The sequence below is a fragment of the Bufo bufo genome, chromosome 5 (assembly GCF_905171765.1).
Source record: "Bufo bufo chromosome 5, aBufBuf1.1, whole genome shotgun sequence".
Lineage (NCBI taxonomy): Eukaryota > Metazoa > Chordata > Amphibia > Anura > Bufonidae > Bufo > Bufo bufo.
In genome coordinates this window covers 24,567,979-24,585,531 of record NC_053393.1, presented here as the reverse complement: position 1 = coordinate 24,585,531, position 17,553 = coordinate 24,567,979, and the positions used below count along the sequence as shown (strand labels likewise).

Here is a 17,553-nt window from a genome sequence, read left to right as displayed (position 1 = left end):
TTGAAATTCACAGAACTCCTTACAATGAGCATTTCTTTCACAAAAGTCTGTAATGATGACTGCATGGCTAGAGGCTGGATGTTATGTACCTGTGGTAATGGTAGACTACATGGCCAGGGGCTGGATGTTATACACCTGTGGTAATGGTAGACTGCATGGTCAGGGGCTGGATGTTATACACCTGTGGTAATGGTAGACTGCATGGCCAGGGGCTGGATGTTATACACCTGTGGTAATGGTAGACTGCATGGCTGGGGGCTGGATGTTATACACTGTGGTAATGGTAGACTGCATGGCCAGGGGCTGGATGTTATGCACCAGTGATAATAGTAGACTGCATGGCTGGTGGCTGGATGTTATACACCTGTGACAATGGTTGACTGCATTGCCGGCGACTGGATGTTATGCACCTGGGGCAATAGAACTGATTGAAACACCTGAAGTCAATGATTAAGACATAAGGTCCAATGCTTTTCCCCACAGGGTACTTCTGTGGGCTGGGGGTGTTTTTTTTTTTTTTTTTAAATGTATGACTTCTGCTGTCATTTTTCTTTGTAGGTCAATACAGTGTCCTATTCCTAGATATTTAGGAGTGGCTCAAAGCATAACAACATAATAATAACCTAAAGATTCTGTATATTTCTGTTGAAATAAAAAAACAAAACAAAAAACAAATAAATGAAATAGAAAGAAAAAGAATACAAAATATAAAACAAAAAAAATTTGAGTAAAATACAAAAATACTGTACATAAAATTGAAAAAAAAAATGTAAATAGAATAAAAGCCAAAAATAAATGAAGCAATTAAATAAAAAATACAGTAAGTGAAATATATAAAATAAATAGAATAAAAAAATGATATGAAACCAAATATAAAAATAAATTTAAGTAACATTCATAATAAATGAAGGAATAAAATACACAAATATAATAAAACAAAGGTTGAAATGTTACATTTGTATTCAGGTATCTACTTTTCAGGTAGTCATTGATGGAGGACTCTTATTTAATTTTACTGTGGTCATTTTTCAGACTTCTTAGAGCTAGAGATTTTCCAGAGCAGCTCTTGGATGTCAAAAAGTGAAGAACAGAAAAGAACAGATAATGTTCCCATTGTTTAATTTCCAACTATTAATGGAACAAAAGCTAAACACGGGTAATAAATATTTCTCTTCGCTCCTCTCAGTTTCAGCGCTTGCGGGTGATAAATGCTCAATCATTTGGCCAAAAAGTGAAACTTTGAAACAATAGAAGCAAAAATCTTCACATCTTCGTCTCACCTGGATATGGGCGTCGTGAGAGGATTAGAGCTGTGGCATGAGGAGAGCCATGGACAAGATGAGAAGATGTGGATAAAAGCTTAGAATTAAGAAGAACATTCTCTTATCCATCATCTTAATCCAAAGGTTGCAGACATAACAACTGAGAGAACCACTTAAAAGATGATTCTACTAACTAGCTAAAGGAACAGTAATGGTTGTTCTTATCCCTTTCATCACTAGATATTTAATCTCGACTATTTATACACTAAATATTGTCTTCAGTCAACAGTCAATATTATCTTGACTGTCAGGGCTATTCACATTGAATTTCATCTTGAACAGTAGAGCTCTCCACTTTGAGTCACCTCTTGACTAGTAGGGCTACCTGAATTTAGTTTCACCTTGACTAGTTGGGTTACCTATAATGTTTTTGACTAGTACAGCTATCAGCATGGAGTTTCATCTTGACTACTAGGGTTATCTACATTTAGTTTCATATTGACTAGTAGGGTTTTCTTCATTCATTTTGATATTGACTAGTAGATCTATCAACCTTGCATTCAACTTGACTGGTAGAGTTCTCTGTATGGACTTTCAAATTTACTGGTCATAGCTTTATACATTGAGTATGATCTTGACTAGTGGAGCTATCTACATTGAGTTTCATCTTGACTAGAAGGGTCATCTACATTCATTTTGACAATGACTAGTATATTATCAACTTTAGCTTTGTACTTGTCTAATAGAGCTATCTACATTGAGTTCCATCTTGACTAGTAGGGCTCTGTACATTAAGATCATCACATTACATCACATTAGCTAGTAGATCCATTTACATTGCTACCTTGACTAGTAGGGTTGTACATTGAGTATAATCTTGACTGTTAGAGCTCTCTAAACTGAGTTTCATCTTGACTGGTAGGGCTATCTATATTGAGTATCACCTTGACTAGTAGAACTCTCTACATTTAGAATCCACTTGACTATAGGGCTATCTACACTATTTAACTAGTACGGCACTCAACATTGAGCATTATCTTCACAGGGCTATCTACAGAGAGTTGTTCAAAACTGAGTAGTAATCATCTTGACTAGTAGAGCTCTGGTCACTGAGTAACATCTTAACTAGTTGGGTTATCTAATTTATACTGAGTTGAATATTCTCATGATGTGTTTGTGGGATGGAAACTCATCTACTGCGAGTGATCTGACAGATAACATTGTGCCCACTGGATTTCATCTTTATTGGTGGGGTTGTCTGCACTGATCTAGGCCGATTGTTTGAAAAAAACATAATCTTCCATCTGAAAGAAGAAAAATAATTTATTGCAGGTTGGTTTACACACATCAGATTGGCCTGTGGATAAATTGTTTTTCATTAGAAAAGAAAAAAAAATCATGAAAAGTTATAAAAAAAACTACAGTACGACTGAATTCCCGCTTTACATCTCCATGAGCAATAGGTCGTCTTTGGAATGCATCTTGTCTTTGTTTCTGGTCTTTATCACCAGTCCTATGTATCTAGTGATACAGTGTCTATTGTAGAATGCTCGATTCATTGTCCAGAGTCACGTGACCACATTGACCACACTATATAAGATTGCTATTCTGTAATGGCAAGCTTACTATTGCGTTGGAAATCGCTGTGATTGTCCCTGAACCCTTTGAGTTTTTGTGTAGACTCACAATGTCCATGCTTTTCCGTTCTGGTCGATGCTTCCTAAAGATGCTCTTCATAGTGGACTGGAAGTTGTTGGTGACAAAACAGTAGACTATAGGGTCCATACAACTATTAAGGCTACTCAGCGTCACTGTGACATGGTAGACGATAAGTATGACATCCCGAGGCATGTTTAGACTGGCACAGAAGACCACTTGGCTGACGTGTATGGGCGTGAAGCACACCGTGAAAATGATGAGCACGGTGATGAGAAGCTGTACGGCCTTCATGCGCCTCTCCCGACTTTGGTTCATGAGGGTTGACCTGGACAGGGCCCACATGATCCTTAGGGTGTAGAAAGTGATGATGATAAGAGGCACAAAGTATTCGAAGATAGTCAGAGTAAAGAGCTGAAAATAGCAACACGACGGGTGACTAATGGTCGTGGTCAAGATGGTGAAGGTCACCACCACAGCAAATATCCATATAAAAATACAGAAGCATTTGGCATAGTTGGGATTCCTCCACTTTCGTGATGCCTCAACCTGCACGATGGCCATATAGCGGTCAACACATATACAAGTCAAGAAGAGTATACTACAGTACATGTTTACAAAGTAGGTAAAGCTGTGGACAAATGAACAGGTTGGACAAGCCTCGGCGCTGTAGTACATGACAATGCGGGTCGGCAGAGAGAGCCCCACCAGGAGGTCCGTCACTATCAGGTTGATGGTGTAGATGACTGACGTGGTCTTGGCTTTGGTTCGGAAGCAAAACACATAAATGGCCAAGCTGTTTAATATTATCCCAATGAGGAAAATGAGGGTGTTAATGATCAGCAGGGCCACCCAGAGCCCATAAAATTTGCTGTGTAATGTCTCATCTAAGTCTGCCAGTTGGTTCACTTGGATTTTGAGTGTGTTGGCAAGAGATGTGTTCAGTCCCTGCTCACCCGTTGTGTTGTTGGATATTTTGCTGAGTAGGCACTCCATGGTCAGTCCCCCAAACCAACCTAAAAAAAGAAGATGGAACAAGAGTTAGGCTGGGTTACTTCAGCATCCCCTACATTCACACTAAATAACCTTTAACTTGAAGTGTTGGGCTCATCCCCACCCCAGAAGTATTTTGGTATCTGAATTTCCTGTTCCAGAGAAATTAGAAGGTTGAGGAGTGAGCTACCATGTATGTCAAAGGCTCCTGACCCCTTAACATCTCTGGTACTGTACAAGTTGGTACTGGTTCTTTAAGGGGTCAGACTCACAGAAGAGTCACCTATAGGTCGCATTGCCGAGACAATTTTTGCAGGTAGAACTAATCTTGGCGTATATTATTCAATATACCTACCTGGCATTGGAGTCTAGATTGAAAAGTTCTTACGTTTCACAGAGTAGGTCCTATCCCTTTTCTATGGATGGACAGAACCTCAACAGCCCCTCCCCCAATTCACAAGCAAACTCATGAGGGAGAAATGGTCAGTCGATCAAGCCATGCTATGGTGGTGGAAGGTTCTCGAATGTTCTGACCTGGGTTGGTTGGGAGTAATGACTTACATTCATGGCTGTCCATGAATGCTCCTGGTGTCTTATTCTGTGCCATATTCCATCTGTTAAAGCAGCAGTTTGTGCTCCAGAGCTGCACTTGCCATACTAATATGGGAGAGGAAGCTGCAACCATAGTCACTCATTTTGGATCCTAAGGGGACTATCTCTAGTTCATTGGTCTCCTAACCTGTACACACAAAGTCTTTTCTCCCGCTGCACTTTACTTCTTAAAGGGGTATTCCGGTAACAAGAAGTTATCCTCTATCCAGTGGATAGTTGTTAAATCGGTAGTGGTCCAATTGCTGGGTCCTCCATTGATCATGAGAATGGGTGTCCAGTGTCTCTGTTTCATAGAGATTAATATAGGGCAGTGTGCATGCTTGACCATTGCTCAATTCAAACAGGGGACACAGGACCAACTTTCTCATGATTGGTGGGAGTCCCAGCCATTGGATCTCCACCACTCTATACTCAGGATAGGGGATAACTTTTGTTGCCAGAATACCTCTCAAACATATATGTCTTCTCCGCTTACATGGATTATTACATGGGTAGTCTATTAGCAAGGTAGTTTCAGCCACATGGCATCCCACATGAGTTCAGGGTGTTATCTATGTCCCGTCCTTTGTTTAAGGAATGTACATGTTTCAGTGAAAAGAGCAATCAGGTGAAAACAACTTGACATCTCTGTGGCCCCCAGTTAAGAAACGTAATGTAATACACTTTCCTGTCTGGGCTCCAGCGGCGCGATCCTCAGCCTAGGCATAGCCGCGTAGAGAGAGACGCGCTTCTGAGCCATGCCCCCTGGTAACGTAACCGCATCCTTAGTAACAGGATGCAATGCTATGTTTCTCCTCACAGCGGACGTCTACTGGAGGAGACTAGCAGTGGGCTGATTTCTCAGCTTCTCTGTTACTGTGTGCTTACGTTTATGACTAATGGAGCGCCAAGTCATGGACCTATCAGGTTCTGATCCAGGGACACGGCACTCTGTATAAATCCCCTCCTGGCCATACACTAGTGACAGTGATAGTTTTGTTTGGCTCACCAGCTAGGTTCCTTGCTACCGTTCTGCTTATTCATATCCTGTGCTTCGAACCTCAGCTTGTCTTCTGACCACTCTCTGTCTTCTGTTCTGGTACTGAATAGCCCATCTGATTCTGACCCATTGGTGACGACATTGGTATTGTGTCTGTCTGTCACTGCACATGTCTGTAGTGTTGGGACCGTCGACCAGTTGCAGTCTAGCCATCTAGGGCTTGTACTGCAAGTAGCTAGGGACAGTGGGGGGCTGCAGTCCAGGGCCTCGCTGCCCTTGTCCATATCTACTCTATTGACATGGCACGTACCTTATGAGTTATGCAGTCAGTGGAGGTTCGTTATCACACATATGGTAAGTTGCTGTAGATGAAATCGGGCAGCAGAGAGCAGCACCGTGGAACCTTCATGAAGATAATAATAGGGTCCTCATCAAGGGCTGGATATACCTGAAACCAAAGAAGGTCAACAGTTAACCTTATTATGGCAAGTGTATATAGGAGGCAGTATTATAGTAGTTATATTCTAGTACATAGGAGCAGAATTATAGCAGTTCTATTCTTGTACATAGGAGCAGTATAATAATATTTATATTCTTGTACATAGGAGCAGTATTATAGTAGTTATATTCTTGTACATAGGAGCAGTATTACAATAGTTATATTCTTGTACATAGGAGCAGTATTATAGTAGTTATATTCTTGTACATAGGAGCAGTATTATAGTAGTTATATTCTTGTACATAGGAGGCAGTATTATAGTAGTTATATTCTTGTACATAGGAGCAGTATTATAGTAGTTATATTCTTGTACATAGGAGGCAGTATTATAGTAGTTATATTCTTGTACATAGGAGCAGTATTATAGTAGTTATATTCTTGTACATAGGAGGCAGTATTATAGTAGTTATATTCTTGTACATAGGAGCAGTATTATAGTAGTTATATTCTTGTACATAGGAGCAGTATTATAGCAGTAATAGTCTCATACATAGGAGGCAGTATTATAGTAGTTATTTTCTTGCACATAGGAGGCAGTATTATAGTAGTTATATTCTTGTACATAGGAGCAGTATTATAGTAGTTATATTCTTGTACATAGGAGCAGTATTATAGTAGTTATATTCCTGTACATAGGAGCAGTATTATAGTAGTTATATTCTTGTACATAGGAGGCAGTATTATAGTAGTTATATTCTTGTACATAGGAGCAGTATTATAGTAGTTATATTCTTGTACATAGGAGCAGTATTATAGTAGTTATATTCTTGTACATAGGAGGCAGTATTATAGTAGTTATATTCTTGTACATAGGAGCAGTATTATAGTAGTTATATTCTTGTACATAGGAGCAGTATTATAGTAGTTATATTCTTGTACATAGGAGCAGTATTATAGTAGTTAAATTCTTGTACATAGGAGCAGTATTATAGTAGTTATATTCTTGTACTTAGGAGGCAGTATTATAGTAGTTATATTCTTGTACATAGGAGCAGTATTATAGTAGTTATATTCTTGTACATAGGAGGCAGTATTATAGTAGTTATATTCTTGTACATAGGAGGCAGTATTATAGTAGTTATATACTTGTACATAGGAGGCAGTATTATAGTAGTTATATACTTGTACATAGGGGCAGTATTATTGTAGCATATTTGTCTCTATCTTTTTATAACCTTTGGTGATATTTTTCATTATGTTGAATTGCTCGCTCAGTCATTCTCCAATCTCTTCCCCTTTTCCATAAAACAGTTAAATTCTCGTGAGTCACCGCCTTGAGAGCTCTCCATATATCCGATCATATCCTGTTAGAACTTTTGCTCCGTTCACCAAATATGGCTGCATAAAGGGATAAGCCACCGCTGTAGGCATGAGAGAGTAAGACTCAGAGTAATGTAATAATAAATTTACAGTAAGTGAACACAGAGCTCAGTTCTCAGAAGTCTTTTTGTGCACTTGACTTTTCCATCTTCATATATTGCCCATATTACACTACAGCATAAATCTATGAGAAAAAAAACTCCCTACGAAATCAGAGGTATGGTATAGGTTCATATCTTTTTATGAGTGCTGTATTATGGATCCATCCTACACAGATCTGTAAATATGGCCTTATGTTTGAGGTCTATTAGTGAGGCGTTCCCCTGTATGTCCAGGATTTAGGGAGAGATTTTGCAGCATAGTTATCACATTGTATGGCTGTAGTGGATCACAATACATTATCGCACATATTCAGAATATTAGCCTCATATATAGTGTACAGAAACCTGTGAGAACCATGGCACATAATATCACGATGAAGCCTGTTATTAGCAGTACCCTAGGTTTACTTTAGGATTTATTATATTTAGGACTCTTTTCTCAATGATGTCTGTGTGGGAAGGCTCTTCGTGGGAGGGGTCTGCTGTGAGCCAATCAGATGTCTTAATGCCATTTCTCCCCCTCTGCGGTTACAGCTTGCAGTTCCACAGACGCACCGAGTTAGTGATACTGCAGCTGCATCCCCCTTCTCCTCCCTGTCTTGTATTTACTATTTCATAATAGAAAGAACTTTGGGGGTCTGGGGAGGATTCTGACCATTTACAGAGATCTTGAAGAAAAGAAACAGGGAATTGATGATGTGAGATCATAAGTTATGCTGTATATCAATTAATTAATAATGAAGGTGCAATCCCTTGAGCCCCAGTAACATCACATATCTTCTCGAGCCTGGCATGTAACATTGGCATTAGAGATAAGAGAATTTTATAAAAATTCGATTCGGCCAGTTCGCTGAATTTTTAAAAAAAAATTATTTCGATTAAAATTTATTTGTGGCAAAGCGCGTAAAAAAAAGGCTATTTTCTAGCTGCAGAGAGCCTGTATAGTGGTGTAGAACACTGTGCCTTGCAGTAACACACATAGGGAGTCTGCTGTGGTAGTGAAATGATACTGTGAGTAAGTATAACATGCAGGTGACAGGCGTCGCTCTTAGAATCACTGCACACTTCACTTATTTGGGGGGGGGGGGGGGGGCAAAACTGACCAAATAACTCAAGTGTGAACTCAGCCTTACAGGTTGATGTTAGCACCAAGAAGAAGCGCACTCCTTTTACATCGTCGTTAGCTGATTCCACATAGATGTCTACAGAACCTGTTCTAGTAAACGCTTATACAAGTAGAGCCCTCCCGATATAGTGCAGAGGGTGTCAGCAGTAAGTTTGTGTTGACGTCACTGATTATTTTGTCCTTCCCCTGATCCGTCAGAACAATAACCCCCAAAAAACGGATCCTGTCTGTGGAGCACCCGCCTTCACTCGGTCAGCATTTGGTCAGTAATCCATCAGTATTGCTAATGCCCAAAAAAACAGGAGTGGATCCAAAACAGAGATGACACGTGAATGGAATATTTGGATGTCTTCTGTGTTTTGCACCCACTCCTGCTTTTGGCTACCAAATCACAAGCCAATTTTTTTGTTTTTTGAACGGGGGATAAAAAAAACACGTTTATTTCACAAACAGGGCACAGCAGGCACAGAAGGGGCAAAACCACAAGATTTAAAAGACAAACTGAAAAAAAAAAAGTGCTTCATCAACAAGAATGGATTGACGACCAGTGTCGGGGTGACCACGAAGGTAATGCATATTGATCATGAAATGTATGGGGTTATGGCTGATAACTGGAGGACAGTACAGCAAACACGCCGACTCCAGCTCATTTCTACAGTGCAGGCTACACAATCCCAGCTGGAAGGTAACTGGTCGGTACAGGCAACACCCGAAAACCTTTATAAATAAGCCTTAGTATGTGCAGGTCTCACAGCCGCTGTAAAAGAACGGTAAGAAGCGGTATAACATGTAGTAAGCACTGCAGGGATCATGTGTAAGACATGTAAGACGTCCGGGGGGGTCCCGAACATTATAGTTCAAGGTCCGAGATGAGAGTCGTCCATGTGTTCAATACTGGATGTTATTGATGGCCAGCTTCGTGATGAATCCCAGCACTCGGATTAGGTAGTCCTTACTGAGGAACTTCTTTTCCTTCTCAATGCGTTGATGCCACAGATGCCGTCACCTTGACGAGATGGGTTGCTGATAAGTGGATTCTAAAGTGTCTGAAGAAATGCGAGTAAAGACAGTGGAATAAATTGTCCACTTCCTCCAACGTGCCCTCGTCCTTTGATTTGTGAATATAAAGTCATGAAGTCCTCTGCGTGGATGGCATAAGAAATGTCCATGGAGGTTCGACCGGCACAGAGAAAACAAGCTCTGTGGCTGACACTGATCCAGACACGTCATACCAGGTCCACATCGCTGCTAGCCACATAAGGTCCTGAGAACTGATCACCAGCTTACTGAAACAACAGTCAAAGTTTCTTTGGAACCACGTTCCTACGATAGCCGTGAGCGCCTCGGAGCCGTTATACAGGAAGAGCGGGAGGCAAGTAAATGTCTCTGGTAACACCTCAAATACATCGTCCTTTGTGTAAGTCCTGCAGAACCAACCTGTCCACACAATCCAGTCCTCTGTGCTTGCCTTGGTGAGTGGAGGCTTGGATGAAATCTGTATGAGCACAGCCAGTGGATCTCTGTCCTTTCCTTAGAGTCCGGGTATACAAGAAAATTTGGCTATTAGGTTCAGCTCTGAACCCACCGCAATGGCAAGGCCCTTCTGCTTCTCGGCAGCTATGTGGGCAGACAGTTACATGGAATACTCTTTCAGTCTGGTGTATGAGAAATTATACATCGGTGTCACGCTGTACAGAGGCCACTGTTTTGAAGGAACAAAGCAGCCTATGTCGGATCAAGAGTTTCCTCCAAGGGGGTGCACTGCGCAATTTTTCTTTTAGACAAGCTTCGCAATGCAGACCGTCGACGTGCAGAGGTCAAGCTTTCGGTAGGATACCTCGAGCTGTGAAAATGACTGCTCCTTCGTGCCGATGACGTACTTCTGGGGGTTAACACCCCATCGGTAGGTGTTTGCATATCCTTGTGATAAATTATGTTCCCGTTCACTGACTGTAAACAGAGATCTTGACAGACAAATGTATCAAACTCTGCCACCATTTTTCTAGGCGCCACGTCTCCAGTCCCCTGACCAGCCAGATTTACCAGCATCTGTTCCAGGACATGAAGCAGTGGAATGACGTTGTTCATCCCGTACTCCTGGCGACTGACAAATAACGGGGCCTCCTCAAAGGGCCTGAGCAAACGGCAGGTGTCACGCATGAGTTGCCACTGGCTGACATCGAAGTTACACAAGGGAGTACTCCTGTCCGCTTGGATCATCAAGAAATCGTTTATGGCCTTTCTCTGTTCGTATAGTCTGTACAACATATGGAGGGTGGAATTCCAAAGGGTGGAAACGTCGCATATCAGCCTATGTTGGGTGTAGAGGGAAGTGCCAGGTAGGCGTATATATATATATGTTTGATATGAATATATCTATACATATGTATGTATATACACTCACCTAAAGAATTATTAGGAACACCTGTTCTATTTCTCATTAATGCAATTATCTAGTCAACCAATCACATGGCAGTTGCTTCAATGCATTTAGGGGGGTGCTCCTGGTCAAGACAATCTCCTGAACTCCAAACTGAATGTCAGAATGGGAAATAAAGGTGATTTAAGCAATTTTGAGCGTGGCATGGTTGTTGGTGCCAGACGGGCCGGTCTGAGTATTTCACAATCTGCTCAGTTACTGGGATTTTCACGCACAACCATTTCTAGGGTTTACAAAGAATGGTGTGAAAAGGGAAAAACATCCAGTATGCGGCAGTCCTGTGGGCAAAAATGCCTTGTGGATGCTAGAGGTCAGAGGAGAATGGGCCGACTGATTCAAGTTGATAGAAGAGCAACGTTGACTGAAATAACCACTCGTTACAACCGAGGTATGCGGCAAAGCATTTGTGAAGCCACAACACGCACAACCTTGAGGCGGATGGGCTACAACAGCAGAAGACCCCACCGGGTACCACTCATCTCCACTACAAATAGGAAAAAGAGGCTACAATTTGCACGAGCTCACCAAAATTGGACTGTTGAAGACTGGAAAAATGTTGCCTGGTCTGATGAGTCTCATAGAATGTCTCGATTTCTTTTGAGAAATTCAAATGGTAGAGTCCAAATTTGGCGTAAACAGAATGAGAACATGTATCTATCCTCTGATGGCTACTTCCAGCAGGATAATGCTTCATGTCACAAAGCTCGAATCATTTCAAATTGGTTTCTTGAACATGACAATGAGTTCACTGTACTAAAATGGCCCCCACAGTCACCAGATCTCAACCCAATAGAGCATCTTTGGGATGTGGTGGAACGAGAGCTTCGTTCCCTGGATGTGCATCCCTCAAATCTCCATCAACTGCAAGATGCTATCCTATCAATATGGGCCAACATTTCTAAAGAATGCTATCAGCACCTTGTTGAATCAATGCCACGTAGAATTAAGGCAGTTCTGAAGGCAAAAGGGGGTCCAACACCGTATTAGTATGGTGTTCCTAATAATTCTTTAGGTGAGTGTATATTGGCCCTGAATGGCCAAGTGGGATATGTATCTTCATCCCACTAGTTGATACAAGTATATGTTTGGCCTGCAGGCCCTGCCTTGCATTGTTAGGTTTATAACCGCTGATACAAGGCCAGCAGCCATGTTGGGGATAATTGATTTAAGGCTGCATAGAGAGTCAAGCTGTCTGCCTAGTACCTGGGAAACAGCCAAGCTCCCTGGGGTATTTAGCATAGAGATGCTAACGAGGATGGGCCCGTTTCCTGGTCACCTCAGGACAGGAGATTGCAGACTATCTGCCACCTTTTGTCAGCAGGGGGCTTCCTAACCAAAGATCTAGTCAGACCCCAATCAAGACATGCTAAACCTGTTTTTATAGCATGATGGGTTATCCACACCTCTACACCTCTGCCCCATGGCCAAAGATCTTCCCCCCTACTTATGATAGATAAATAGTCCAGCATTTGGGACTGGGGGGGGGGGGGGGGGGGCTTTCATGACCATAAACAGAGACACACATGGAAGAGAAAGAGATGGACCGAGCAGCTCCATGAAGGAAGAAGGGTTGAGCCATGCAGCCCCTGCATTCCTGGACTGGTCGAGTAACCCTTTACCCCAACCCCTTCACTGCTGCCCTGCAATACCTCCCTATACCACCATTAACCCTTGCCCCAACCATATTCTGCATTAACCCCTGCTATACCCACTGCTCTATAGATCCATATACCTGCCCAACCATATTGACCCTGCTGCCCTGTACCCTTGGTTTACAGACCCCAGCCTATACCCCCTGCATTCCCTGTAACCCTGAGGTTCCTTGCCCACTGTACCCTTTTCCGGCAATTTAACCCCTGGTGTATCTACCCCTTCATTGGCCATAATACCCCTTTATGCCTCATAGGGACATTACATAGCCAGGTTGGGTGGGCTGCTGCTGATATAACGTGTGTGTGAGTGTAAGTGTATTTTTAGGTAGAGTTTGGGGTGGAATTGTGTATTATATTGTACTGTGTGCAGCGTAGTTTAGGTGTATTGTAGTGTTGTTAATATATTACTGTGTGCGACTATAAGTATATATATTTATATGTCCATTTATTTTGAATTTATATAGTTATAGCAATAATAAGACTGTAAACGTGTTATTGTTTTAATAAATTCCTTTATTATTCAAAGTACTGCGTATAGTAATTTATTGTAGTAGTCGCCGCCGTAATAATATAACGCACGCAGTTCAGGGAAAAAGTGTAAGTGCAACAGAGGTAGTTTCTTTTAAGGTATAAATAGTCGGAGTCATCAATAGACGACTCACGCCTATTTATGAATATTAATTATTGATATTAACTCAAAATAGTAATAATTAATATTTCCTTTAACATTGGGGATGCCGTTCTGCCGCTGCAGCTCAAGATGGGTTTGCTTTGCGGTGTACGAGTGGCTGAAGTGCATGCAACGTTTCCTGACCATTTTTAGGATGTCTTGCAGATGGGTGGAAGACTTCATGGACCGCTTGACAACCAGATTGAACACGTGTGCCATGCAGAGCGCATGGCCCAGCCTTTCCTTGACGCAGCGCCGACACCATGTTCTTCCCGTTGTAGGTCACCATGGTTCCGATTTTGAGTTGTTGCGGAGAAAGACAGTATTCAATTTTCTTGATGAAGAACACAGAGCTGTATCTCCTATGTGTGACTAAGTGGTATGCTGGAGGAGCACTGTGAATTGTCCCTGCAGTGGAGGCTGAGAACACGGTGGAGGATGAGGAGGTAGAGGCGGACATTGTCGCAGGACCAACGGCGTGAGAACGTGGAGGCGAAAGCGGCGTTACCTGGCCAAGTTGCTGGTGTGGCTGGGCAGGAACCTCATTTACCCAGTGGACCATAAAGGACATATATTGTCCTTGACCATAGTTACAGCTACCGACCAATTTTCCCCATAAAGGCTGTTTCACAAAGAAATTTCCCCACTGAATGGCTAATTGACGTAATTCGGTTCATACAGAAGAAGGTCTACAATCACCCATCAATTTTCCCCATAAAGGCTGTTTTACAAAAAAAATTCCCCACTGAATGGCTAAATCTATGTAATTCGGTTCATACAGAATAAAGTCTACAATCACCCATCAATTTTTTCCGAAAAAAGGCTGTTTCACAAAAACATTTCACCAATGAATGGCTATTCTACGTAATTCGGTTCATACAGAAGAAAGCCTACAATCAATATTGTTTTTCCTATTAATACACCCCAAAAAAATAAATATAACAATCACAATTCACCACAGAACGGCTAATAGGACGTACGTATCTATCCTATCAATACACCCTGTAAGTGGCTGTAGTACAATAGAACTTCACCGCTGAATGGCAATTTTTATTTTTTTTTGTCACTAATACACACCAAAAAGGGCTGTAATTTTCTCACTTCAACACACAACGGCTAAGGCTAGTTTCACAATAGCAGCAGGGGAGTCCGGCAGGCTGTTACCACGGGTGAACAGCCTGTCGGATCCGTCCTGCCGCTAGTTCATGTGTGCCCCCAGACTGCCGCTCCGTCCCCATTGACTATAATGCGGGCAAGGGCGGAGTACCGGCGGCAGCACGGCAGCGCACGGCGAGAGGCAGCCGGACTAAAAGTACTGTATGTCGTACTTTTAGTCCGATTGCCTCTCGCCATGCACTGCCGTGCTGCCGCTGGAACTCCGCCCCGACCCCCATTATAGTCAATGGGGACGGAGCGGCAGTCTGGGGGCACACGTGAACTAGTGGCAGGACGGATTCGACAGGCTGTTCACCCGCTGGAACAGCCTGCCGGACTCCCCTGCCGCTAATGTTAAAGTACCCTAATGAGCCCTTTTTCTTTTTCTTCACTAATACATGACAAAAAGGGCTTTAGAACATATAACTGCACCGCACAAGGGCAAATAAGACGTAGAAATATTTCCTAGTAATAACCCCTGTTAATGGCTGTATCACACAGCACTTGCACCCCAATAACAAGAATTGTTTGCTGGAATTACAGAGCTGTATAATGGCAATTTGGATCCGCAGTCAGTGCAGCAAGGTGTAATAGGATTGTTCCTATTACCCAGGCTGTAACCTCCCCTACTGAACCCTGTTCAAAATAAATGCTGTGGAATGATTCCTCCCTATCCTTTCCCTACAGCTTGAATAATCTTTCCCTGAACTTGTAAATCGTTTGTTTTTAGCACAATGAAGTCTTTCCTAGCACTGTCCCTAGTGCCTGCTGACGTCTCTCCCTGTACTAAGTACACTGGAAAATGGCAGAATCCAAGATGGCTATTTTTAAGGCTGTGACATCACATGGATGGCTGCTGATTGGCTGCATGCATGGCATTATGGGTGATGCCGCCTTCCTAGAGTTCCTTGCTCCATGTCCTCACACGTGCAGCAGCGATTTTAGGAAAAAATGCGATTCGTTACCACAAAGCGTGAGGAAATTTGGATTTGGTTCGAATTGAATTTTTCCTGAAATTCGGATCGAATTCTACTTCGTCAACTTTGATTCGCTCATCTTTAATTGGCATCATGTTGACGGCCAAATGTATGTGCATCAGGTGCACTATGGGAAGAAGACAAGATGAAGTGTGATGCTGTGGGAAATGTTCTGTTGGGAAACCTTGGATCCTGGCATCATTTGGATGTGACTCGTACTACCTACCTATCCACTGTACAGACAAGAACCCCTGTCATGGAAGCTGTGCTCCCTATTGGAAGAGGTCTCTTGCAGCACGATAATGCCCTGGCCAGACTGCAAAAACTATCCAGGAATGAGGAACCTGACAAAGAGACAAAGGTGACAACTTCTCTCCAAATTCCCACGTCTCAATCCGATCCGTGGAGGCCAAACTGAGAAACTTGCAGGACACCCTAGAGATCTTGTGGAGTTGGGTTAGAGCTTTTTTGGTGTCACAAGGGGAAACCTACATAATATTAGGCAGGTGGGTTCCACATAGGTTTTCACATAGGTCAGTTTTTTTATTTAAAAAAAAAACAAACATCACTAGCGCGGTCATGTTGTAGACACACACTTTATTCCTATGTTTTCTGTATAGATAGTGCAGCTGCAACAAGTGGGAGTCGATTGCCAGAGAAATGTCATAGTGCAGGGGTCAGCAACTTTCGTCACTCCAGCTGTTGTAAAACTACAATTCCCAGCATGCCCTATTCATTTCTATGGGAGTTGTGAGAAGAGCACAGCAAGTATGCATGCTGGGAGTTGTAGTTTCGCAACAGCTGGCGTGCCTGAGGTTGCCCACCTCTGTCATAGAGTTTGACTGCCTCCAGAGGAGGAGCTGGCTGCTGAGTATTATCTGTGTGTCTGTAATGTTGCCATCCTTCCTTCTCTAGTCTTCGAGCAGTACTGCTATCATCTGCAGTATAATGATAATGAAGTGACTCTGCTTATCATATCCCTGTCCATACAGCAAAGCTGACAAGTGATTTATAAAATACTAGCAGAAGGACCCGGCTTCGCATGGGTATATTTTATCTATTTCATTTTATTTTTCCGTGTGTCGTGAAAAGATATTGACAGTTTCCCCCATAACAGTGACCTCTACAGTACCCGCCCCTTTAACAATGACCACCACAGTGCATGCCCCTTTAACATTGACCTACACAGTGGCCGCCCCTTTAAAATTGACCTTTACAGTGCCAGCCCCTTTAACAGTGACCTCCACAGTGCCCGCCCCTTTAACAGTGACCGCCCCTTTAGCATTTACCTCCCCTTTAACGATGACCTTCATAGTGGCCTCACCTTTAACAGTGACCTACACAGTGCCTGCCCTTTTAATAGTGACTTCCACAGTGACTGCCCCTTTAACAGTGACCACCCCTTTAATAATAACTTTCACAGTAAACCGCCCCTTTAACAGTGACTTTCACAGTGACCGCCCCTTTAACTGTGACTTTCACAGTGACCGCCCATTTAACTGTGACTTTCACAGTGACTGCCCATTTAACAGCGACTTTCACAGTAACCGCCCCTTTAACAGTGGCCGCCCCTTTAACAGTGACTTTCACAGTGACCGCCCCTTTAACAGTGACTTTCACAGTGACCACCCCTTTAACAGTGACTTTCACAGTGGCCGCCCCTTTAACAGTGACTTTCACAGTGACCGCCCCTTTAACAGTGACTTTCACAGTGACCGCCCTTTTAACAGTGATTTTCACAGTGACTGCCCCTTTAACAGTGACTTTCACAGTGACTGCCCCTTTAATAGTGACTTTCACAGTGACCGCCCTTTAACAGTGACTTTCACAATGACCGCCCCTTTAACAGTGACCTTCACAGTGCTCCTCGCTTTAACAGGGACCTTCATAGCGCCCGCCCCTTTAAAAGTGACTTTCACACAAACCGCCCCTTTAACAGTGACTTTCACAGTGACCACCCCTTTAACAGTGACTTTCACAGTGCCCGCCCCTTTAACCCCTTCAGGACATAGCCTTATTTTACCTTAAGAACCAGGCCATTTTTTGCAAATCTGACCAGTGTCACTTTAAGTGCTGATAACTTTAAAACGCTTTGACTTATCCAGGCCATT

The 17,553-nt window shown here is 42.6% G+C and overlaps 1 protein-coding gene across 2 annotated transcripts in view; it reads right to left on the bottom strand.

Annotated features, from left to right (window-relative positions):
* Positions 1-2,599: 2,599 nt before the first annotated feature.
* The window catches only part of GPR20 (G protein-coupled receptor 20), a 73,806-nt gene continuing 58,852 nt past the window's right edge, over positions 2,600-17,553 (bottom strand). For both annotated transcript variants that reach the window (XM_040432189.1, XM_040432190.1), the window contains exons 3-4: positions 5,813-5,950; positions 2,600-3,934 (exon numbers count right to left, since the gene is read on the bottom strand). In XM_040432189.1, the coding sequence (XP_040288123.1) occupies positions 2,853-3,914 (1,062 nt within the window). In that variant the 5' untranslated portion in view covers positions 3,915-3,934; positions 5,813-5,950 and the 3' untranslated portion in view covers positions 2,600-2,852. The remainder of the gene's footprint in view (positions 3,935-5,812; positions 5,951-17,553) is intronic.